Raw genomic sequence first — 24,183 nt, forward strand, 5'->3', positions numbered from 1 at the left:
AGGAAAAAGTGGCACACACAAGTTGTTCATAGATTTCGGATATGTTGAGGGATGAGCTTTTACTTGTTGCCTGTGGAATTTTTCCCAGTGAGTTACTAAAGAAGCACTGATGGCTGGGTACTAGAGATGGGGGATGGGGAACCCCTCTGATTTTTGGGAGTTTTGTTTGCCTTCTTGTACATACGAGTAAAGAACTGTTATTTCTATCCCCATATCTTTGCCTGAGAGCCCCTTAATTTCAAAATTATACTAATTCAGAGGGAGAGGATTTACATTCTCCATTCCAAGGGAGGGCCCTGCCTTCCCTAGGAGACACCTGTGTTTCAACCAGGACAGTATACCAAGGCATATCATGTTTCTGAAAACAATATTGGAAAATTAATTTAATATAACAACACATCTAATATAGTGAACTTACCATTGCACACAGGATAAAGGAACCACAATAAAGGTGGTTCACAAAATCCCCCAACCTACAGCAGTAACTGTTAAAAACTAAGTTGACTTTTGCTACACCTGTGGTGTTGCTTACTTTGGTTGCTTGGCTGGTTTCTCTGTTTTTCTCCTGGTTTCTGCTCTTAGATCCAGGAGGTTTCCAGATCCTCAGGTCCTGTGTACTCCATCTGGCTGACAAACCCTTACAAGAAATGTTCTTGTTGAACATGGTCCTGTGCCATGTTGGAACAGGATGTTTCTTCTCTCCTTTCTTCATTTCAAATTGTTTTGTGAGCTGGAAATTCCAAGGATGTTCAGTTTTCAAACATTTCTGTAAGGAAATACGCTGCCTGTGTTTTGAGAGGGGTGCAGTGACTCCAACAACATCAATTCCAGCTCACAGCTGCATTTGGATTCCAAATCCTTGGCTCTGGGCAGGTGTCAGGCTGCCAAACAGCTCAACTTCCCAGCAAAATGGGAAGCCCTCCCTGTCTCTGCTGGCTTCTCATGAGAAAGGGCTGTGGCTTCAAGTCCCTTGCTCAGGGCACTCCACGAGGCTTTCAGGCAGGCTTGGATTACATGGGAATTCATCTAGCTCTGCATGTTCCGCGGCTCAGTGAGCAAATCTGGGAACAAATTGATGGTTTAAATTAAATTTTGCTTCTGATGTGCCAAATGGACCACCTGGGTAGATTCCTAAATCTGAATGTCTGGCTGTGGAGTACCACCCTCTGAGGCAGCTGAATCCCATCCATCTGCCACCCTCCAGCCCACAATTTAGCCCAGAAGTTGCATTTTTCTGAAGTGCACCCCATCCTAGGAGGTTACCATGGCAACTGAGGGAACGACTGGCAGATGCTGCTTCTGCTAAATCACTACAGGTCTATTTTATGGTCTTTATTGTAAGACCTAAGGTGATTAAAGAACACAGGTCACACCTGCACAAACCTACTCCTTTCGTTGCTGTTATTCCTGTATCAATGACAAGTAATTCAATTTTTTGTACCAGCCTGTTTACTATTTTGAGAAAGCCCTTGAAGCACTCAGCTTGCCACCACACACTCACCACGCAGTGCAGCAGCAAAGCCACTGGTTTACCAAGAAACACATGTGCTTCCCTCCTCAAGAGGTTAATGTGAAGCTGCCAGTGTAGAGGAACTTGTTAGAGACTGAGTCACCTCCTATTTTTAAAAGGCTGGTGGAAAGGGACTCACCTCTGAAATGTTAAGGCTCCAAACCCTGCTTTTATTATTAGGCTGATAAGGGATGGTAGGGAAATTGTCTTCTCATTAATACCAAATGTCTCAATCTTTTGAAGAGGAATTTAGATGTTGGTGTCTCTGTAAACTGACTCTAACACCATTTTAAAGCTAAGCTGTGTAAAAGCTAAATGTGATCACCACTTGCATCAGCACTGAGGTGATCACTGAGCACTGTCAGAAGAGGATAGCAATATTTGACTCAGTGCCTCATGTCTTGATGCTTGAGCATCCCCTGTTTGCTCTCTGGCTGCCAGATTTGCTGATACAGCTCAAAACCTTGGTGGGCACAGATCTCTGCCCTGCTTCTGTTGCCAGGCAGAAGAGATTCCCAGAGATTCTCAATTTCCCATCTACCCTTTCTTCAGGAATCTATCCTGGTGGATGTCTCTTATTTTTCAACTTGCAGTTTCACTGAGACATCAGCTACCCTCTCATAAAAAGGAGAAGCCCATTTCTCTTCTGGATATGCAGCACAGCAGTTTGTTGTCCTGCATAGCTCTGCAACCTGGAAATACTTTGTTAGAGCCATGTCATGTGGCCATAACCATGCAACACAGAAGGTTACATCCTTCTGACAGCTTTTAATGCAGGATACCCCCTGCCATAGTGCAGGCACCTGGCATTGGAGCATTGCCCTGCAGCCCAGCTGCACTTCAGGCTTCTCAGTAGCATCCCTCTGCTTTTAGACTGCCTTTCAGTGAACCAAAATATCATTGCTGTATTGAAAATATTTCCCCTTTCTTGTGTCTAACTCATCTTTTAATTTATCCTCACATTGTTTGCTTTCAGCTGCTTTCTGCTTCCCAGGGAACAAATATGCAGAAGGAACTGGAGACCTTTCTTCTGCTCTTCCTGTCTGCTCTCTGCCTGCCCACTGACAGGCCAAAACTGCATCTTGGGTTCACTCTCTTACATCTTTGAGTCACTACTACAAACTGCTTCATAGAATGCCAGCAAACAGAGGGGAAAGACAGCATGAGAAGCAGGATGAGAGAAATTAAACTTTGAAGCTCATTCAGTTTCTCATTTCTGTATCTCTTACTCTGTAAGAGTATGTAACAGCCCAAATTTGGAACCTCCAGACTGCAATCAAACCCATTCAGCGCAGCGATGTGAAATTCAAGTGGTGTGAATGAAGCTGTCTCTGAGCCATCATGTGGATTTGCAGTGTGGTGGGGGAAGTGTGTGACTGTCACCTCAGTGGCACCCACAGGCCCAGAGCAGGCACACACAGCGTGGTTGTGAAGGAGAGAGGGGCTGGGAATTGCTCCTGCCATGGAGGTGCTGACTGTGACTCTAGGGGTGTGCCAGCCTCCCTGCTCTTGGTGAGCAAGAGCTCCTGCCACAGAGAGAATCCCCTTCTTCAGTGTACTCATTGCACAACCCTGACATGCAATGGTAGCAGGTGCACCATATAATTATATTTAAAAAGAAAAAGAATCACTTGAGAAAAACTGGAAAGAATTTTGAAGTGGCTCTTCTATGTTACATCTTTGTGCCTAGAAAGCTTCTGTAGTGCAACCAATATCCAAGCCAAATGGTTTTGTCATAGTACCTAACACTATTTTTAAAGTCATGTTCATTTAAAGATTTACAGAATTCTCCCTTGCTCTTTCTAATCCTGGGTAAAATAACCACAAATTATTTTAAAGCACAGTATTTCACCTTTGAATGTTCATGGAATTAGACAGGTAAAAGTCCCAAACACTTTTTACCATGAACAAAGTGCTGAATGAGCATCCTCAGAGCTGTCTACTGACAACTATGACAACATTAAGTCAGCAAGAATTGAAGTGAGAGCCCCAACTCAGTTTGCACAACTACTGAATGGTCATAATTCTCTGAGGAATAGAAACCCCATCTTGCAACTCGACAAGTGCCACATTCATCCCACCATTAAAAGTACCTCGTGCTTATTATGATTCCTTTAGATGATTTAACTGCTACAAGTTTGTTTTAAAGGTATGTGATTTTTAATCAAATTTCTTTAGACGTGAGGTGAGGAAGGAGAAAGTATGAGAAACAGGGTCTGAGCATGGAGTCATCCTGCAGAGGGGAAGGAGAACTGTAGTGCTGTTTGAGAACAGCTGCAGATCCCCTGGGATTTGTATTCCAATTAGTTACAAAGCCTATTAACAAATTCTATTTAGAGGGTTTTCCATTTAAGTGAGATTTTCCTAAATTAGTAGCCATCAGTTCTTATTTGGATAGTGAATCTGTCAAAGTCCAAGGATTATACTAGTGTACAGTCATCCTCCTGCAAAAAAAAGGGCAGCATAATAATATGGTAGAGTCATAGTCAGAAAAAAAGGAGCTTACTCTAAAGAGCAGCATATCTCTATTTTTCCTATCAAAACACCTTGCTGTGTGTTTTAGTAGTGGTTGTTTTTTGAACTTCAGCTTGATCTGCCAGTAAAGGGAAATTAATCTAGAGGGGAGCATTGACAGAAAGTTCTTAAAAAGCACTGAGAAGGTGGATGGTGTCTTTTTGTTGAAGAGAACAAAGCAAATGCAAATACTAAAATGAACATTTAAACCTGAGGAAAATAAATCTCTATTACCTTAAATCACTCAGGCTCAGCAGCAGAGAATGGCACTGAGAAGACAAACTGGATGCTTACACAGATAAAGGTATTTGTGCATGTTATAATTCATGGAAAGAGCTTAAAATTTATTTCATCCCACGTTTCCAAGACTAGTTCAATCTCTGTTTAGGCAGATCAGTGACCTCACAGATGCCTCCTGTGTCCTGTGCCCCTGTGCTTCAGCTGAGGCTTTTGGGGTTGGCCTCTTGTTGTGTGTGTGGCTGGATCAGGAGGGATATGGGCTGGGACCCAGCTGCTGCTAATTGCAGCTCATTTCTCAACAGTGCTGCCAGCTCTGCCCACAAAACAGGACTATTCCCAAGGATTGTGAGTGATGGCCTGAGCCTGGCTCAGTGGGATCTTTCCATAAAAGAATGGCTCATCTCTCCCAGGCAGCCCCTCTGAGCGTGTCCATCCCCTGCACACAACCACACACACTCAGTGTTATTTTGTTGGTGCAAAGCCAGTGAAACCACCATTGAGCATTTTCTTCTGCAATTTCTTCCTCAAAAACATCATCTGGGATAATCTCAAAGAGCTAAAGGTGTACACATACACAATAGCCCACTGTAACATTTATCTACTTATCTAGGTAAGAAAAATTCACAATCCAAATGATGCCGGATGCCTTTACCAAATCTTGTCCTGCCTCCATCGGGGAAGGCACAAAGAGCAGAACTTATGGTTTGAACAAGCTCAGCATCTTTTTTAATTTAAAGAAGAGATTGTGTCCTACAGGGACCCTCTGCCCAGGCTTCAAGACACCAAATTATTTACCACGAATTGTAGCAACATTTATCAGAGAAGTTGCTTTTGATCTTTGCAATGGTATTAAGGAATATCCTTCCTAGAAGTGAGCAGTGACACCTGAACCCTTGCTCTTCTCAGCACACCAGCACTGACACTGCTGAAGTGCATGTGCAATCCTCAGTCCACACAGCAGCAGCAGGTGTTCCCTGTATTCTTACCACCATCCTGTCCATCAAGTTTGGGCTGTTATTAGACAATAAACGTTCTGGATATCTCCAAGTGCAGCAGAAAGGGGCACTAGAGGGAGCTCTGGCAGCACTGCCCACCTCCGAGCCCCAGCCTGAAACCAGAGCACGAGGTTTCCTTCTCAAGCTGGGAGGCTTTGGGATGGCTTCTTACTTTGATTAACTTCTCTGCACATTTGAATAATCACATTTTCCAATATTCTTCTGCAGCTGCAAACTCTGGAATTGCTGGCATTCCCCATTTCTGCTAACAGTTCCTATTATTGCATGGTTCTAGGAGCTCAGATCTATCCCATTACATAAATGTTAATTAAAAAGAAAAAGCCAACCCAAACACTATAGATATCTTAGTTTAGAAGAACTGCCTGAAAAGCTTCAGTGAAGTTTGAAAAATTTTGCAGATATTAAACTTTTTCCCTTATTAAGATTAAATCCTCCTTTTAATCAGTAAACCCACAGCTATGTATCAGGAATTAAAGCTAATATTTAGCCTTTGAATAAATAAGAGATGTTTTGGGACTAATGTGCCTATGGGAGCTCTGGGAAAAAAAAAGACAAGATTATTGCTGTTGGTATGCTCTTTGCTGCCAATTGCTATAACTAAAGCAAAAGTGGCAGAAGCAGCTTTTTTATTTTTAGAAGGATATCCACAGAGATTTATTAAACCTCTCTGGGGAAGATAAAAAGCTATCCTCTCCATATATTTACTTGAGGAAGAATTTATTTTCAAGGCAAAAAATTAATAATTTCTAAATAAGAACACTCAAGCTTCTGTAGAAGCAACAGGACTATTTTTGGAAGAAAATACCTCAAAAATCATCTACAGAGAACCCAACTGCATCAAATATTGTGTTACTTTATTTAATTCACAAAATGCTCAGGAGCCCCAGCAATGGAGCAGACAACCCTACTTTATCTATACTTAATCTTTTCTTATATATATTTCCTGTATAGTTCTTTTAAATCTAATGAGAGCAGAGCCCCTGTTATAAAAATTCAAAGTTAATTTACATGTGATAGAAAAACAAGTATCTTACCTTGACATTTTCTCCTCTCCCTTGTTGATGTTAGATACTTTCTCAAACACTTAGCAGACCTCCTTCCTCTGTTCCATCCTCCTCAGGGTTTCCAACCTCCCTGGGTTTCACAGCACTCCAGTGTTTGAGTTGTCCATTTTTCTCAGCACCCTCTGCCTCCAAAAACTTCTTTCCTCAACAGTTATTTTCTCCTTTGCCATATTCTCTTCACTGCTTCACTTTCAATGATTTCTTAACTTCTCCTTTAAAACAAACAAGGAAACTACCCACCCACCCTTATCTATCTCCTCACACTTTTCCTCTCCCCTCATGTTATTCTTCCCTTGCACAAGGAAGTATCTTCAATGTTACTGCCAGCTGAGTTCCATATAATTCCCACTTCTCCTCCCTTACAAATTTCTCTTTATCCCTCTCAGTTGTTTTAGTTTTTTCCTTCTCCCTCTGTTTCTGTGCTTTATATCCCTTCCCCATGTCCCTTCAGCCTGCTTGCACTATGAATCAGGACATCAGAATTGTGCTTATGTTCTTTTTCAGTGTGGGGAATTCCTTTTGTTGATGTCAGCAAAGTTTGTGCAGTTTGTGTGATGAATGTGTATTTTAATGTCAACAAGGTAATGAAGCCTCCAATACCCTCACCCTCCTGATTTAGAATCCTTCCAGCATTCTATATTTCCCAATGGAGCCTCTCAGCATCTGCCATCCTTGGCAAGAACTGCCATTGAGCAAACAGCTCTTTCTCTGCTCTACCTTCCTTCCGTCATTTTCTCTTCCCCACTGCCATCCAAAAATCTGTGGAGCAAGGGTAAATCCCATAAAACAGATTGAACAGCCTTTCCAAATAATTACTCCCAGGAAACAGGAATTTTAAAATTCAGAGTCCCTAAATCCAGTGGAAATTAAGATGTACCTGCTGCTATTGCAAAGAAGGCAAACTCACAGATCTATCCGTGAAATACAACTATTTCACCAGCATTACAGACCCAAGCACAGAGAATGAGAAGTGACATTATACAACTGAGGGAAAGACAATTTTTGCCTATATGTGTGTGGGAAATGCAAGAACCAAGAGACACAGAGTCCTAAAGTCCCTGTGCTCACTGCAAGAAATAATCGTATTTGTCACTTCACAAACACTGTAAGGAAGAATGCAAATACTGCAAAGGCAGCAATGGGGTTGTACTTACAAGGTGATAAACCAATTGCTGCACAAAGAAAAACCACAAAACTACTTAAAACAACCAAATATTTTAATTAGAAAGCAACAAACATGCAAACAGCAGGTATAGAAATTTATTTGAACCAACGTTTTTACTATAATGAAAGTTACTTTAAAACATTGATCCAAGCTCCCACATTTGCTGTTTAAGGAAAATATTGCACTTGGCATCTTCTAGCACCCCTCATACATGGCAAAACATTTTAAAAACATTTTTGCTTATTTTAACTTGCACACTCTCCCCAAGTCATGCACACAGTCATTCAAAAAAACAAAAGGTTAGGTTATCCAAAAGCAATACCTCAGAATTGCACTAAAGCTCTGTAAGGAAAAATATAATTAATGTTTTATACAAATTTATTGACTTCCAGGTGCTCACACACAATTGTTGGTTACTCTTCATCTTCATTTTCATTCTCCTGGCCAGATCCTTCTGACCTGTCACCTTCCAATCGGTCTGCAAAACACAGATTTAGTAAAAAGAACTTGCAACATTTTCTTTTTCTGGTAAATATTTATTCCGTGCTGTCTCCCATGGCCATTACACAATGGGATATGGCTGTGGGTTTTATGGTAGAAGACAGTCTGTGTGGACTTACAGCAGAGAGTGGGTAGAAATGTTACCACAAGAAAGGAGAAAAGGAGAAATGCCCTAAAGGATGACAGGCATGAAAGCAAAATCTGTGTACAAAAAGGAAAAACCTTGTAGCTGCTGACTGGCTGTCAGCACAGAAAAGATGAATGCAAGCATAACATTAAAATGAGATGGTGACTACAAGGGACAGAAGTGCTGTTCTGGGGAGCTGAAACTATAGCTACAGTTAGAAATGTGAATAGTCCAGAAACTGGGGGATCACTGCCTGTCACTTCAATACATCCGAAAAAGTGTAAATATTTAGAGAAGGGCAACTACAGAATTGTGTGAGGGAACATGACTGGCTCAAGACCAATCACTCAAGCAACAAGCAGCAAGGTTTAGAAACACTCCACTGAGCCGTAACAGATTTTTGCTGAAATTGTTGTAACTGAAGTGTTGGGCAGTTCTCTTAGCACTTTGCTCAAAAGAGATAATGGCAATTGAAGGAAACACAGCAGCATGGAGGCATAGCACTGGACTGGACACATGGCACCCTCCTGGCTCCCAGGGCTCTCAGAGCAGCCAGAGGTGAGAGAGGAGCAGCAGCTACCACCAGGCACAGCTTCCTTTGCTCCTCACCACTGCCAGCCAGAGCCCCCATATTCAGCATCTCCTGTCATTTCAACCTTCATCTACATGTCTGTTAGGGTTTTGCCCCATATGCCAGCAGCTCCAGCAATGCCTCCCACAGTTCTTTATCTTCAACCCTAGACAAATCCAAGCCCACAGTCACAGCCAGTTTATCTTACAATTCATCCCAGTCCTCCCCAGTAGCTTTCCCATTATACAGCACTCACTGAAAAGATCATTCCTGAAAAGAGTATTCTTCAACATCTAAAAATATCTTTTGCTCTTTGTTTTGAGATGAAAAATAACAGCTGCAAAGATATTGCAAGTCTCACACCAAAGCAGCAATTCCTAAGTATTTCTGTTAAGGGAACCTTGAACAACCCTTGAATCTTCTTACCAACCCCAAGAAATGCCACAGACAGCTGAAGGTTTTGATGATTTCCCAATTAACCTGCTATTTCATAGACCAGTGTTGTGGACAAGCTCTTCAGAAGTCTCTCACCTGCTCTTATATGATTCAACGAAGCCAACATTCGGAGCATGAAGGAAGCTGGAACAGTGATGGTGTTTCTGGTCTCTTCCAGCATTAATTCATTTCGAGTTATAACCTGGAGGCAGGCAATGAACAGAAATAAACATCAGCAGAAATAAACACAGAATAATACTGCATTGATAGGGACTTGTAGATACAAAGCCATTTTACAGAGTCCAAAATTACCATAAGGAAGCAATATTTTAATAATTGCTGTTGAATACTGTTGTCTGGGGTAAGAAAAGTCAGATGGTGGACTCTGCCTGCAGGTATCCAATTATCTGTCTAAAGACTATTCCAGTAAGATCATGGTTCCATTGTCCACGTGCATGGCAGATACTAAGATTGGTGACTAAGAAAAACTTTGGAAATCTTTCATGAAGTAAAGCAGATTGATGAGAGAAAGTGCTGTTTCCAGATGGCAACTGTTGTAGAGAACAAAGTTCTAGCACCAGTGCTGGCCAAGAATGTGGGAAGGAAAAGAGATGAGGTTACCCTCAACTCCTACCTTCATGCTGCTTGAAACTTTTGGAGAAAATCCAAGGAACACAAGCCATTTTCTATCCCATTTCAGGAACATTCTTTAACTCCATAATTCTTTGTAAACAGAGCTACAGCTTGCCTCTCAATTACTTGAAGAGCCAGTTCCTGCTGTCTCATTTTCAAGGAAGAAAAATCTTCTAATGAATACTTTTATCTCTCTTCCCTCATTCCTCCTCATGGTACTTTCTTGGCATCCTTTTTTCTTCCTCCATAAATTTTAATCCCACACTGTAGATTGTCCCAGCTTTTAGACTATATTCTTTTGTTATCATTAATCACAAAAATTTCTTAAAGTGGAGACAAGTTCTGACCCTTTTTCAGTCTTTGCTCCCAGATCAGCTGCTATAAGACAGGAAAATAATTCAATTCTTGTTCTCCCTGAGAGACTCTTCAAGCCTGTTCCTCTTGTGAGGAATATGTTGTTGCAAATGTTTGCAATGCCCTTCTCCCTTCCCTTTTCAGCACCTCTTTTCTGTCATTCTCCCCTGTTTGCCAGGCACTTGGCACAGCTGACCCCTGCCTAACAGAAGCAAACTGAGAAGGCAGCAGGCTGCTCTTTATTCCTCTTTCACTCCCTATTTCTCCAGTACATCATCAATAACTTCCCTGACAACCTGCTGTTGAGGCTTTTTCTCTATTCATATTTTGTTCTCATCCCCACCGTATTTTCCTATTTGCTAAGGTCATGGCCTCTCTCAATTTTAAATACATTTCTTTATTTATATGGAACTTTCCTCAAAACACAAATGTTTTCTCCCCAGACTTCCCCCTTCCATGGAAAATTCAGTTCAGATATGCTGGGCACTTATTCCAGACAAACTTAACATGGTAAGAACTATTTTATTGCTATGAACATCTCCTATCCCCTATTTCAATACAGGGAATAAATTAAAAAATAAAAAACATATAAAATTATGAACAGCACTACAGTCAATTATTCTGAAAGTTATTAAAGAAAACATAACTAAATATCTAAATAACTTGCAATTATTAGAAATAAAGGGAGGGAACTAAAATGCAAGAATTACTTTCAGCAGGCATTTATGTTTAGCAATACTTCCAAACCCCAAAGGCTCCAAAACATGTCACGACTAAAGCTGTCACACAAAATGCAAGGAAGTGTCACTTCATTCAGTGCTAAAATAATGGGAAAGGTTCAAAACTCACAAATTGATGGTTTGGAGTTTTTTCAAGGGATGTGGGGTGCTGGCTAAGGGTTCTGTGTTTCTGTTTCTTTAAAATATATTTAGCACTGCTACAGAGAAATAATGATTAAAACCTCCCCAGGTCTACTTCATCCATATTGCCCAAATGATTTCACAAAAAAAGCCCCCAACTTGACCACCCTATAACCAAATCTGTCCTATAATATTATTTACAGAAAACCATATGACATTTTGATACATAGTGTTATATAAATCACTCATATATGATTATTCAGCAGTCAGCTATATGGCCACCCCAAGCCAGTTGCTATATCCAATTATTGCTCTGAGGGCAATATGAAAACAATGAGTTACATAACTTCACATTGGACTTTTATAACTGATTTGGCTTGCAATGTTTGCTTTATTCCATGAAATTCCCATGTGCAATCTTAACCTTTAAGTCCCTTTTATGCCACTGAATATTTAATAGAATTGATTTTTGCACTCCCTATTGTTCTGTATATCCTTGTATTTCCTTCATCTTCCCTCCAGTTATTTGTTTAGAGACAGGCACTTATGTTCATTTATTAATTCCTGCCAGTTTTCCTTCTATATCTGAGTGTTCACACTTCTTCCAACTCCTTTCATGTACATAATAGCAGATCATGTTATGTAATTTCTGGGAGAGCTGACGAAATGCAAAGTGCCAAGGATATGAAAGTCAGCTGCTCTGAAGGGCAGCTTTTTATCTGTAGCTCATTTGTTGAACATTAAGTAACTCTGCTAATTCAATATCAGTAATTTGTACCAAAGGCTTTTATAGAATTAAAGATACAACATTACCATGAAAAAGGAGGAAAGGTTCTTACCTCGTCTGCAAGTTTTCTGTTAAAAATCTTGGATTCTTCCAGTGGCGACCAAATTTTTATATCATAATCAATACCCGAAGAGGCCAGAACTAGAAGTAAGTAACAGTAATTCTAAATTACATGAGTTATGTGTTCATTGATATTTTCTGCCTTTAAATGGAAGAAAAATACTTCACTTGAAGCATTTATTTGCAAATGTCAGATCTCATGCTGAACAGAGCTTGTAATTACCAAGTCTCCACATGAGATCTGCTCCATAGATTACATGGTTTTGAATATATCTATATATAAATGAGGAAAACAAATGCAAACATCAAGAGCTCCCTGTTTTAGATTTTAAAATATCACTAGAATATATAAAAAATAGAAGCAAAAAGTAAAGCAAACCCAGCCTCTACTAATTCATTTCTGCTGATAAGGATATGCATTAACAAAGCTTTAGGATTTGTAGACCCAGGTACAAAGGCAGAACCAAGATAATTTCAAATGTATCTTTGATAATTTCAGTGAATTTCATGTATTTGATAATTAAATCTAAGGATGCAATGGATGCTGTTATAAATAAAGGATGAAAAATATGAAAAGTTGCAGAACAGTCTCTAGATCATTGCACAAAAACCACTGCAGGAATTATAATTCCGTAGAAAAGTTTCAGTAACTGGGAAGCTGATCAAGATTAACTGCCCTAGAAGGAGGATGAGCTCTCTTAATGACACCTTCAGGGTGTGACAGGGAGACAGTCACACTCCAACAAAACACCAGCCACAGGGCACTTTGAAAGGTGTTTCCAAAGGGAGTATCCAACTCAGGACATTTACAAAAACTCAATTTCAATAAAAAAATTAAAAGTTCAAGGCTTACCCTGTGTAGGACAGTATTCCATGTTTCCCCAAACTGTTTGAAAAACCCCCAGCCTCTTCTAGAATTATTATAACAACTTTGCTTGCTGATTTACTAATAGCTTACTCTTACTATACAGCCAGGTAAGCTGTGAAAAAAGAAATAACACAAATGTGTTCTCTGTGTCAGAGGCTGGAGGATGGGTCAGATTTTTTATGCTTTGGTCTATCTTTTCTATGAAGGATTTCCTCTAAACACAAATTATTAGAATTTCTATGAATTTTATTAACTCTTCTAATCCCACAATGCCAGTGAGAGGGAGACACCCACTTCCACTGCATTTTTTGGATAGAGCCAAGTAGAGATCAGATTCCAGCATGATTTCCAAGTATTGCTGGCATTTCAGCAACCAATCATATTTCCCTTGTTAGTACTAGTCATAGAAAACATCTTATGTGTTGAGGGCAGCAAAAGCTGAGATTCTTCTTACTACATCTGATAGTATTTCTATAAGTTCTGTGCCAGGCAGAGTTTGATTTCAATAAATTTTTGAGTAAGGAGGGATTTAAGGGCCAAAGGTCATTAGTGACAGTATTATCTGAATTATATGGGGAAACATGAACACAAAAAATCAATGCACTGCTCTGAGACAGAGTTTAAGACTGAGCTTTAAAATGCTTTAGTGCAGGTAAGCTGGAAATGCAGTGTGAGAATGCTGCTCTTACTGGGGTCAAAGGGGTGAGGCTGCAGACAGTTCACCACGTGGTTGTCAGCCTCCAGCAGCATGAGGTGCTCAGCAGTGTGGCGGTCCCAGATGAAAATGTGCCCGCAGTCTGAGCCACTCATGACAAAGTTGGATCCCCAAAAGTTGGCTTCCTTTATCTGCAAGAAAAACAAAACTTTGTAAGATCCAGCCAGTGAAAAGCCCATCCAAGAGCACACTCCTGTGTCTGCACTAACAGTGCTGCTGAAGGAAAGCTCAGCCCATGCAGAAATAAGATTTAAGATATTTTAAAGGAAACATTTAAAGAAGAATGATTAAAAAAAATAAAAGTTCAGGAAGTTTTAGATTTCCAGAACAAAGTAGCTGCTAACAGGAAAAAGAGAGTAGTTGGGGCAAACTGAACAGTTTGAAAATAAATGTCAGCATATCTGTCACTTTCTGAAGTCACAGAAATGATACTGGAGACAGGGGTATGCAAAGGAGTTTTTAGGAAGAGTTTGGCTAAATTAAAGTTTGTGATTGGCTAATCCCTATGGGGGAACTTTCCATTACAGAGAAACAGGGGACAAGACAGAAGTTTATGAAACCTTCAGAAATCACTTCTGATTTGACTCAGTGTAGGACCTCAAAGTAACTATTGTTAAACAATATAAATTTGCTATCCTGTGTCCTCTAGAGGTGATAGGCATTTTCTTTTGGCACACTTCCTTTAGAAAATGCCCTGAAGAGCAGACATTGCCTTGCTCTGTGCTTTGCCTCAATTACCTTGATATAGATTCATTGGAAAGTTGAACCCTTATGCTGTTAAAATATGTGCTTTATTTCCAGCATAAATATGCCCAGTTTTGAATTTCAGGCTTGGTAGATCTTTGTCTCTATAGAATATGTCCCAACGACTGCAGTCAGTGCAATAAAGTCATCCTGATGTCTAAAAATAAACCAGAGAAGCTGCATTCCTGTAATGAATTCCAATGTATTAATCTTTTAGCAGCTTTTGTCTTATAGCTCCTTTTAATACATATTTTCATTATTCTGTTATATCTAGATTATCCCCAAAAATAAAAAAACCTTTAAATTTTAGATTTTAATTTTCAATTATGACCTCTGCCTATTTCCTTTGTATTCTCTTACTCATACTTCTCAATACTCATAAAATCTAATTTTAGCACCACAGAAATGAACAGAACAGTGAATTAAAATTCACATTTAAAAATTTCAGTTTTCAAAAGATTCTGAAAGTTCCTGTTTTAAAAGAAGGGCTATAAAAAATACAAGATTACCAAATTAAGTTTTCAAAAGTAAGGAAGAACCAGCATAATTCCATTTGCTTGCATAATCTTAATTCATTATATATACATACACCCATATATATATATATGTATATATGTAAAAATTTTATACATATATATAGATGGTTCATGTAATTGAGAACAAACCTTTATCCCTGGGCTGCTAAGGTGTGTAGGAAACAAAGCTTTTTTTAAGCTGTGTCCTCCATAAATTTGAAAGGGAAATATGATTAGCCCTTGCTTTGCAGGAATGAGGGTATTACTCAAACCAGCAGATTAAAATGAAGTTTGTAACTATAAAGACCAACAGGGAAAATAAAATTTCATTTTCTTTCATTCTGTGCATTCCTTGCCATAGGTGCTTTTGTGGAACAAAAGCAAAAAGACCAACCCACATCCCCAAGAAACCAAACAACAAAATCTGTTAAATAATCTATATAGTAACAGCTATGCAGAGACTGAATTAAGACTTACATGAACTCACTTTTAGTATCTTTTAACCACAAAGAGCCTGATGCCAGGAATTTTAAAATAATGGGGGTTTGAGCAATTAAAATTGATTTCTGAAATACAGTGCAAACTCCTTATCATTAATCAAAGTTTATTCTAAACCCTGTTGTTTATGTAGACTGAAATATGTATTTACTGAAGCATTTTTCCCAGTGTAATCAAAGCTATTCACACAAACTCTAGAAAATGGCTTTGAGGGTTAAAGGGACTACTCCTCACATCAGCTGCAAAATAACACACCAGCTACTTCTGCAAAATACCACCTAGAACTCAGAATTTCACACCTTCCAAATATTTCAAAAACCAAAAGAAGAAATAGCAAGGAAAGCAGCATCTGGTTTTCATGCACCATTGCTTTACAAACACAATAACTGCATTTTTCTTAAAATACAGCATCTTGTGTGAAAAAGATGAGGCATCAAGTAGCTAAATGATAATTTAATAACTAGCCCTAGTTGTTTTTTTTTTTTAATTCAGAGATGTCAAGGTTCTTCAAAACTATTATTTAATCCTTACTTTCCCTTCCAAGCTCCTCAGAGTTAAAGATTAAATAATAATTTTGAACAGCTTGGAAGGGAAAGTGAGGATTAAATCATAATTTGGAAGGTAGACACATTTTATCCCACCTAAGCTGAGAGAGAAAATGAAAAAGAAGAAAAATACCCCAAATTTTAAAGGATGTTAACGGGAGAGAGTCTTAAACTCTTTCACAGTGACATGAGTCACACTAATTTTAATTTCCATTTAGAGCAAATTCTGTGCCTTTCAAGTGAAGAAGGGATATTGGGATGCTTACAGTGCAGTGAGCTGACAGTGAGTAAAGCCCCAAAGCCCCCAGAGCACCCCAGTTTGTACCATGGTCCGGGAGTTGCGGTGACCTTTATAAACCATCTTTATCAAGGGGCGCCTGATATTGAGAGTTTCCAGCTCCTCCATCTCCTTCCTCTCCTTCCTCCTCCTGAAGAGCTCCTGGATGCGGGCGACAGCGGATCGTCTGGAATTCCAGAGACAGCAGCACTGAGAGCCCCTCCCCACACACTGCAGGGGCTCTCACAAATCATCATTAGGCACTCCAGCACATTCTCCATCAGTTTGACATAGACATCAACATAATCCCAACTGTAAAATTACAGACTTGAGTTTTTTCCATCCTGGCTTACAACAAGAATAGCATGCAAGACAGTGGAATGTCAAGTGATGCCAGGTTTTATTCCCCCTCTCTAGAACAAACTTCAGCTGCTGGCAAAATTCACATGCTATTTTATTTTCATCCTCCACCCATATTGAGGTAGCAAAATTCTGAAGTGAAAAAGAAAAAAATCTATGCCAGAACATAGAAAATTTAAATTTTAAAAAGCCGTTAAGGATCTAATGTGTCTCTCAGTGTGATTTGGTTTTTCTTAAGATTTTGTCCAATGTATTTCTCGTCTATGACAAGATTCAAGATTTAGACAGCTTTTAAAAGAGTTCCTACTAAGGTACAGATGATTTGAGATCAATTATTGGAGCACCTATCCCATATGGTAGCAGTAAGGCTTACAGCTGGAAATTTCCTAAATTAACAGAGATTAAAAAAAGAAGTCAAATTAAGTAATTTGTTTTGTGAATGCTTAATTCCAGGAACTTATTTTTTTATTAATCTGAAAAGACCTTGGTGTCAAATTTTTCCTGTTTAGCTCTTCATTTTGCAGATCCCCATAATTCCATCTATGACCAGACATTCACATCTCAGTACTGTTTCTTCTGTCATTCCTTGCCATTATTAGCTTTGAGGTCCTGAACAGAGTCCAAGGGGAATGTCACTCTCAAGAAGAAGCAGGTACAGATTTTAGCATAATGCAAGGAGGGAAACTATTACAGCAATTTATATGATCCTAAAAATTAAACTGATCCAGGAACCTCACTATACTGCTGCCAGAAAGTAACCTGAATTTGTTTTCAAGTAGTGTTTTCCAGTGTTTTAGTCACTGGTCCTGGAGGCTCCAGCAACAAGTCGTCTACTCCAGAAAAAAAAAAATTCCACCAGATCTAACTCATAACTAATTCTCTCTTAGATTTTTGCTTAATTTTTGCCACGGGAGAAAGTTGCACCAAAAAGTTAAGGTGAAATAATGTTATGCTACAGCTAAGCAAAGAAGGAAAAGGAATCTAAGTCATTAATGCAAATTTATTTACTATAAAAACAAATAAACCAACAAACCCCACAGTTTTACTAAGACAGATCACCTACTACAGCTAAGCTTTCAAAATAAATTTTAATACTGTGTTTTAGAGAAACCAGAAGAGTTTTGAAAGCACCAGCCAATAGATTCACTTAACAGTGTGCTATTTATTACAATACACTTCTTAGACGTTTGCCTAGAAAACAGCATCAGAAAAAGTAGACTACTACTACTTCCTTGGTGAGAGTTTTCTATCCTTTCAATCCCTAGACAATTTCCTGGTTCATCCTTGTTGGAGAAGATGAAAATCCTTTTTATACTATAGTAAATAAATACACTGGTTTTTTTAGTTAGCCCTTGCAATATGCAGAGCTTCAGCTTTTATCTTCAACAGATTTAAGCAGGTTTTTCACAACATCTTCATACAAGAGAGGGTAGAAAAAAGAAGCCTATGTTCTTTATCTACTGTGCTTTAAAGATTACTGAGTTATTCTCCTCACCAGTTTGCATCTACATAAAGGAAAAAGGGTGGCATGCACATGATAGGCTGCACCAAACACTTACAAAAACTTTAAACCATTATTTGTACAGATTTGGGTTTTACTTGCAAGATTGGGTTTGTGTGAGAAAGTAAAAGCATCTATCATTTATTGTATTGGTTTTCATAATTTTGATGCATTTATTCACATGAATTAATTCAAGATGTGCAGTGAAGAGGCTGGGAAGTTAAGCATCATTAGGACTGACAGAGCAGTAAATTTGTCCAGCTGTTTCAGAAGGGTTACTTGCTGGACAGCAGTAACAAGTCTTGGGATTAGAAAATGGTATTAAAGTAGCTAATTGGTAAAGCAAAGTAGTTTGTTGCACAATTTTTCATCCAAACATCTCTACAAAAATTAATCTCCTCCTCTCCATTCCTCTAGGCTGAAATATGCAGACATTGCAAAAAACCCCCAATACTACTTACTCAGCAATCAGAATCATGCATTTTTAAATAAGAGCAGAAGCACAGAAGCAACTTTTGGTTAAAACTGTCTTTCAACTACATGGAGCTCTGAATTTAATCTCCTCATTTGGGGGCTTATTTTAAAAGGCAGGAGTGGATTTCTATTTAGTTATCTTGTGAAGTCAATGATTACCTACACCAGGGAGAAGGCAGCCAAGCACACATGGCTCTGTGACTGAGCCCTGCAGAAAGCAAGAACATGGCAGGGGCAAGTCTGCTCCAGAAAACATAAATATGAGCCCAATTTAGTGACATTTCAGGACAAAGAACAGTACAGGAAAAAGCCTTTCTCTGAGGAGTATTACTTGTTGATGACTACAGATTTTCTATATACTTTTAGAAGTCATACACTCACAAGAATTTTCAAACTTGACATAGCTGTTTCTATTTGTATTTGTGATGAGCAATTCCTGTCTTTGCCAACACAAACACAGACAGCAACCTCATCACTTGGAGCATCAGTGGGTACAGAAGTGTGCTGTGCCATTTGAACTGTTCTGAGCTTGAGCTGAGCCTGGCTGAGAGTTTCTGCTTCCCTTCCAAATTGCTCTTCCAAGCACAAAATGTCAGACAATGAAATTTATGCACATTGTGTCAGCCCTCCTCAGGCAACCCCATCAATGGGTACAGTTCTAGGAAGTATTCACAGAGCACTGCTTCTCTCCTTACGATCAGCCAGGTTTGAAGTCCTCAAAGTTAATTGTCGTAATTAATTATCAAAAGCCCATTTAAATTAAGCCTGAGGTGAATAGAACAGGGTTTCAGGAGTGAAGCCATATTTTTTTTAGTTAAACATAGGTTCAAGATAAGCAAACAAAAAAACCAAACCCACAAAAATCCCATGATGCAAACTGATCCACAGCTATATATTATAAATGAAGAGAAATGGAAAATATGCATACACATAAGTCAAGTCTTACAATATATAAGGTGTCACATAGGGCATTTTCTGAATATTTAGAAGTTCTGAAGCATAATGAGGAATTTTTTAAAAACAAGAATCTCTAATTTGCACAATTAACTAACTGGCTTGTTTGTTAAAGGGCAATAATGTAGTGGCTGCCATAAAACTCATCTGGTACCTGAGATAAGCCTACTCCTTCCAAACACCATTATCCCAGACTGATAATGGTCAGTCTCCTGAGCTCAGCTGGGTGCAGAGCTCACGTCTCCTGCTTCCCTGCTCCATCCCTTTTGTCTCAGCTCTGCATTGACTATTGAGCTCAGTATTGATTCCTTTCAGTGCTGAGGATTTTTGTCGCTTCTCAAAGTTTCCAAATGTACTCACACACAGACAAATATGGTCTCCTTTTCTCAGAAGACAGCTTTGGGCTGGAAGGGACCTTAAAGATTATCCCCCCAAGCCCCACTAGGGGGAGAGACATTTTCACTGCATCAGTGCTGAGGACCACAAACCCTGATTCCTTCTCTTAAAGTTTTTTGATGTTCACATCTTTTAAGCACTCTTGTTACCATCTTCTCCTTTGAACTATTTTCCCTATCCAAAACAGTTGCAGAGAAACTAAGTCTTATAACCACTAACTTAGATCTTATTTCTCCAGTGCCTTATTTGGACAATGCTCTCAGGCACATGGTGGGATTCCTGGGGGTGTCCAATTGACTTGGACTCAGTTGTGGGTCCCTTCCAACTCAGGGCATTCCATGATTCTAATATTATTTGTGTGTGTGTGTGTATCTAAACCATTGAAGCAAACCTTGATCCAGGTCTGTCATTTCTTCATTGATCCTGTAAAGGAATCCATCTGCCAGCTATCACTGTCCTGCCCAGGAATTCCAAAGACTTGTCTTAACCACCATATTAAAATTGATTCCTTGACTAAATGCCAGCATTTGATTATATTTCTGATATTAATGACTTTCTTTAGGAGCCTCTGAACCTGTGGAAGAGATTTACTGCTACTGTCAAATTTCAAGCATTAAGACAGCTCAACACCAAAGGCAAAACCATCCTGTTAACAGCACACTGACACTACCCCTAAAGCCGAAGTTATTTCACTGCTGAGCATACAAAACCAAATGTTTACTGTAATGCCCTCCTAGGTAATTTCCCAGCTTTCCAACACAATCAATGTTTAAATTATTCTCAGTTACAAAACATTTTAAAATTTTCACCTGATATGCTGTGAATGATGATGAAAAGCAGAGAAAGAAATACTGATAAAAAATTCCATGCTGAATGCATCATTTATTTCATATTAAATTTATAGCAACATGAAACTAATATTCCCCTGGGCTGTGCTGAAGAGCTAAAGAATTCCTTGGTAAGCATGCTGAATATAGAAAGAATGCCTATTGTAAGATTTGAAGTACAAACAGCACAGTTTCCTGAACCTCTAAGAAAGCTGATGAGTTAAATCCAGGTATTCCAATTGCAGCAAAGATGAAAATATAAGACAAAGAAATAAAGATCTGCACTATTTTCCTGGAGGCATTTAAAATACAGGACTCAGGCTAAGTCTTTTATTTAACCTCATCTTGCTCCTTTGCCTTTCCTTCCATAGGAAGCCAAGATGTTCATTTTCATCATTATAACAACTTTTGGGCCATTTCCCCTCTAGATGGCCTCTGACTGAAATCACAGCAGAGAGTTTCTGCCTCTTGGGGCATGTGGCCAAACACAATTACCCAAATTGCTTTACATGTTCTAACAACTGCTTCCCTCAAGTATTTCAATGAAGAATATGAGATCAAGTGATTTTTGCATTTAACTTCATTAAAAGCAACATTGTATAAAATTTAGAATCTATCTTGCTAAATGTGGATTACCCAATACAGCTCTAATAATTATGCTTAAATTCCATAACCTTGTTCAGGCAAAAAATATAAATGGTTTTTGATCCATGTAGTCTTATATTTTTGTCCAGAACTGGATGTTCTCTAGTACCAGACAAAGCAAGTCAGCAGTAGCCCATGCAAATGTAACTCGTTCCTCAGCAGCTCAATTAAAAAAATAAAAGGTATTTCTTTGCACAAACTACACACTTGTCAAATTCCATTAATTTCTATGGCACACGATAAAAATGTTAATAGGTTGTAAAATGTATACACTGCCATTTCTTTTCAATTTCCATGCAACACATGCAGCTAAATATAACTCAAGCAATATGCTCTGTAATTCATAGCATTTGAAGTACAGCAATTCTTAAAATGCCAGTTAGATTTGAAAAACAAGAACCTGATAAATCCAATATACGGCAATAAAAAGGAGGAGGGGAGGAATAAAATAATTAATTACCTCATTATTCTATCACCTATCGCTGTTCCTCTGATATTATATCTAGTAAAGGGAAAACTGAAGTCATTCACAAAGGCTGGGTACCATGTTTTTCAAAGGTTAGCATCTCTTAAAAAGTGTGCTCTATGAATTCCAACTGAGAAGGATCCTTCCCAGTGTATGAGTCAGTATATGAGACTACTTAGATTTCAGCAAAAATAGTATTCAGATTATATAACAGTACACAAAATTAAGTTATAAAATGCAGTAATTCTTCATAGATCACAGCAGCTGTATCATCATTTCCATTTTACGTTAGTATTTTTTTAGATTTTAACCTATTAGTTGTAGCTTTTTCCAGGTTTAGCCTCCACCCCCAGATCAACTTCAAAGTCCAAACAAAATTAATTCAGTCATTAAGGAAATCAGCCCTCAGAGAGTTGTTTTGACTAATTTGTGAAAATTAAGATCAATCCATTAAAAACTGCACTCTCTGTGAACATTTGAAGAGCATTTTGCATAGTTTTTTTTTCCCCTCCCACAGAGTGCATGGTAGAACCCTCTGTTTGAATTAAATTTGCTGGACCCAAAAAGTTTTAAAGAAATGCCCTTGCATATGTCCAGACTGAAAGAACTGCACGTGTTGTCTTATTTGTCAGAGAAGGCACCTTTTCCTGGGGATTCCCTAAAATGCACAGGAGGTTATTTACTCTGGTGAGTATCTAGCTAAACAGCTCTGCTGTACAGAAGAGGTTTTAATTTTTTTTATTTTTTTTTTATTTTAAAATATTCTGTGCACTTCCTTATCCATTTTATTAAAAAGAACATGCATTGACAAGCCCAACAAGAAGAAAGAATTAAATAACTGCTCAGGTTCTTTTAGTCACTTGTGAAAACCATTTCTATAGTGATGCTCAGTGGCTACAGAAATGCTGCTGAAAAAAGTCAGATGTCACATTCTCAATTATCTTTTTTGAAGAAATGTCCTTTGATGTCAAAACTCTTCCTAGCTAAGTCCCAGTCAATGCAGCTGACTTAGCCAGTCAACCAAAGGATCTTGCTATTTCTCCACATTTTGCTGCTACTATTTAAAGTCCTTTTCAAAATATTAAAGCAGGTGCAAACTTTGCCCAGTCCTTCCTGACAGCTCAGTTTCAGGTTAGTTGGTGAGAAACCACCTATCCTCATTATGTTTTGAGATTTATAAGCATCCACAATATGAGATTATGTCACTTGTATCTATTCTTAGATTTTTTGAGAAAAAGATCAAACACTTAACTTGAAAACATTACAACTTGGATTTGTGCCCAAATAATATTCAAATAATGGAAGCTTTGCATTATTAGATTTGCAAAATAAACAATATTTATTCATAAATCTGAAGTCTACATCTGTCTTACTAAAAATAAGGTGAGATGCAGCAGGAAGTTCTCAATTTATTTAGAGCTCTGTTTAACAGAGCTATCAGAAGGGTATTTCTGCCACTTTTTTTCCTTATGAGGAAGCTGTAGATCATGGTTTCAGACTACAGAATTAGAAATCTACCCTTCTTTTCAGTGGGGAAAGCTGTACTTCACAGCTTCACAGCGAAAATGATTCTGAGACAGTTTCCTTTATCTGAATTTCTCCACCTGTAGAGTTTCTGCTCAGTGTAAACAAGAGCTATTTGGTTTATAAGAAAACACAGCCTAAAGAAAAAGAAATTGATTGTAGACAAAGCCAATAATGCTACATACTGGAAATGGATTCTTAGTCAGTTTTAGCATTCTGTTTCAGAAAGCTACAACAGCCTTTTAAAGAATTTTTCAGACTATAGAAAAATGAAACTTTTTTTCTTCATTACATAAAATATGTTCACAAAAGGTAGATTATTGCAGGCTAGTCTTTATTCTTCAGAAAAAAAACCCACAACAAAACTAAACCAAATCCATGGAAAAAAAAAAAAAAAAAAAAAAAAAGACTAAAGCAGCTCCACCTAAGTATTCTACAGAGAAAAAAAATCTACTTTATTACTCAGATATTAATGCCATTAATTATCTCATAAGATGACACATTGGAAAGTAAAGTATTAGATAAACTTGAAAAAATGAGATTTAGTAAAGGAATTGTTAGGTAACACAACTTACTGAGTGAGGAAAGAGAAAAGAAGCCTACAGAAGGCATCCTGGTCGAGTGGAGCCCCAGAATTGCAGGCAATTTTGTGCCATGTATTGCTAATGGTCCTTGAGCAGGGTATAGGAATGGAATCATGCAGCACATTGAGGGTGGGGAACTTATTAATAAAGAAGGGACTGTAGGGCCTTGAGAAAAAGAAAATCAGCAGTATAAAATGGAGTTATACAACTCTGAACTTTCTTCTGGTGAAAGGGAATACTCATTAATTAGAACTGACAAAGCAGAAGAGAGTGCAGGGTGCTGGGCTTGTGTCTGGACATGAGCCCCACTGGAACAGCCACACACAAGAGAGGAGGAGGACACAGCTCCAGATCATTGTGCTCAGAGAATCCTCTCTAGACCAAGAGTAACAGCCGCAGAATTACTCCAGCAAAACCCAAACAGTGCAAGGGGCTGGACTACAACATTCAGGT

The 24,183-nt window shown here is 38.6% G+C and overlaps 1 protein-coding gene across 8 annotated transcripts in view; it reads right to left on the reverse strand.

Moving 5' to 3' along the window:
* Nucleotides 1–7,540: 7,540 nt before the first annotated feature.
* DCAF6 (DDB1 and CUL4 associated factor 6) overlaps nucleotides 7,541–24,183 on the reverse strand; it is a 75,087-nt gene continuing 58,444 nt past the window's right edge. For all 8 annotated transcript variants that reach the window (XM_056499910.1, XM_056499900.1, XM_056499890.1 and 5 more), the window contains 5 exons: nucleotides 16,048–16,186; nucleotides 13,395–13,551; nucleotides 11,830–11,918; nucleotides 9,240–9,345; nucleotides 7,541–7,987 (listed from right to left, as the gene is read on the reverse strand). In XM_056499910.1, coding sequence (XP_056355885.1) covers nucleotides 7,923–7,987; nucleotides 9,240–9,345; nucleotides 11,830–11,918; nucleotides 13,395–13,551; nucleotides 16,048–16,186 — 556 coding nt within the window. In that variant the 3' untranslated portion in view covers nucleotides 7,541–7,922. The remainder of the gene's footprint in view (nucleotides 7,988–9,239; nucleotides 9,346–11,829; nucleotides 11,919–13,394; nucleotides 13,552–16,047; nucleotides 16,187–24,183) is intronic.

This window comes from Oenanthe melanoleuca, chromosome 1 (assembly GCF_029582105.1).
Source record: "Oenanthe melanoleuca isolate GR-GAL-2019-014 chromosome 1, OMel1.0, whole genome shotgun sequence".
Classification (NCBI taxonomy): domain Eukaryota; kingdom Metazoa; phylum Chordata; class Aves; order Passeriformes; family Muscicapidae; genus Oenanthe; species Oenanthe melanoleuca.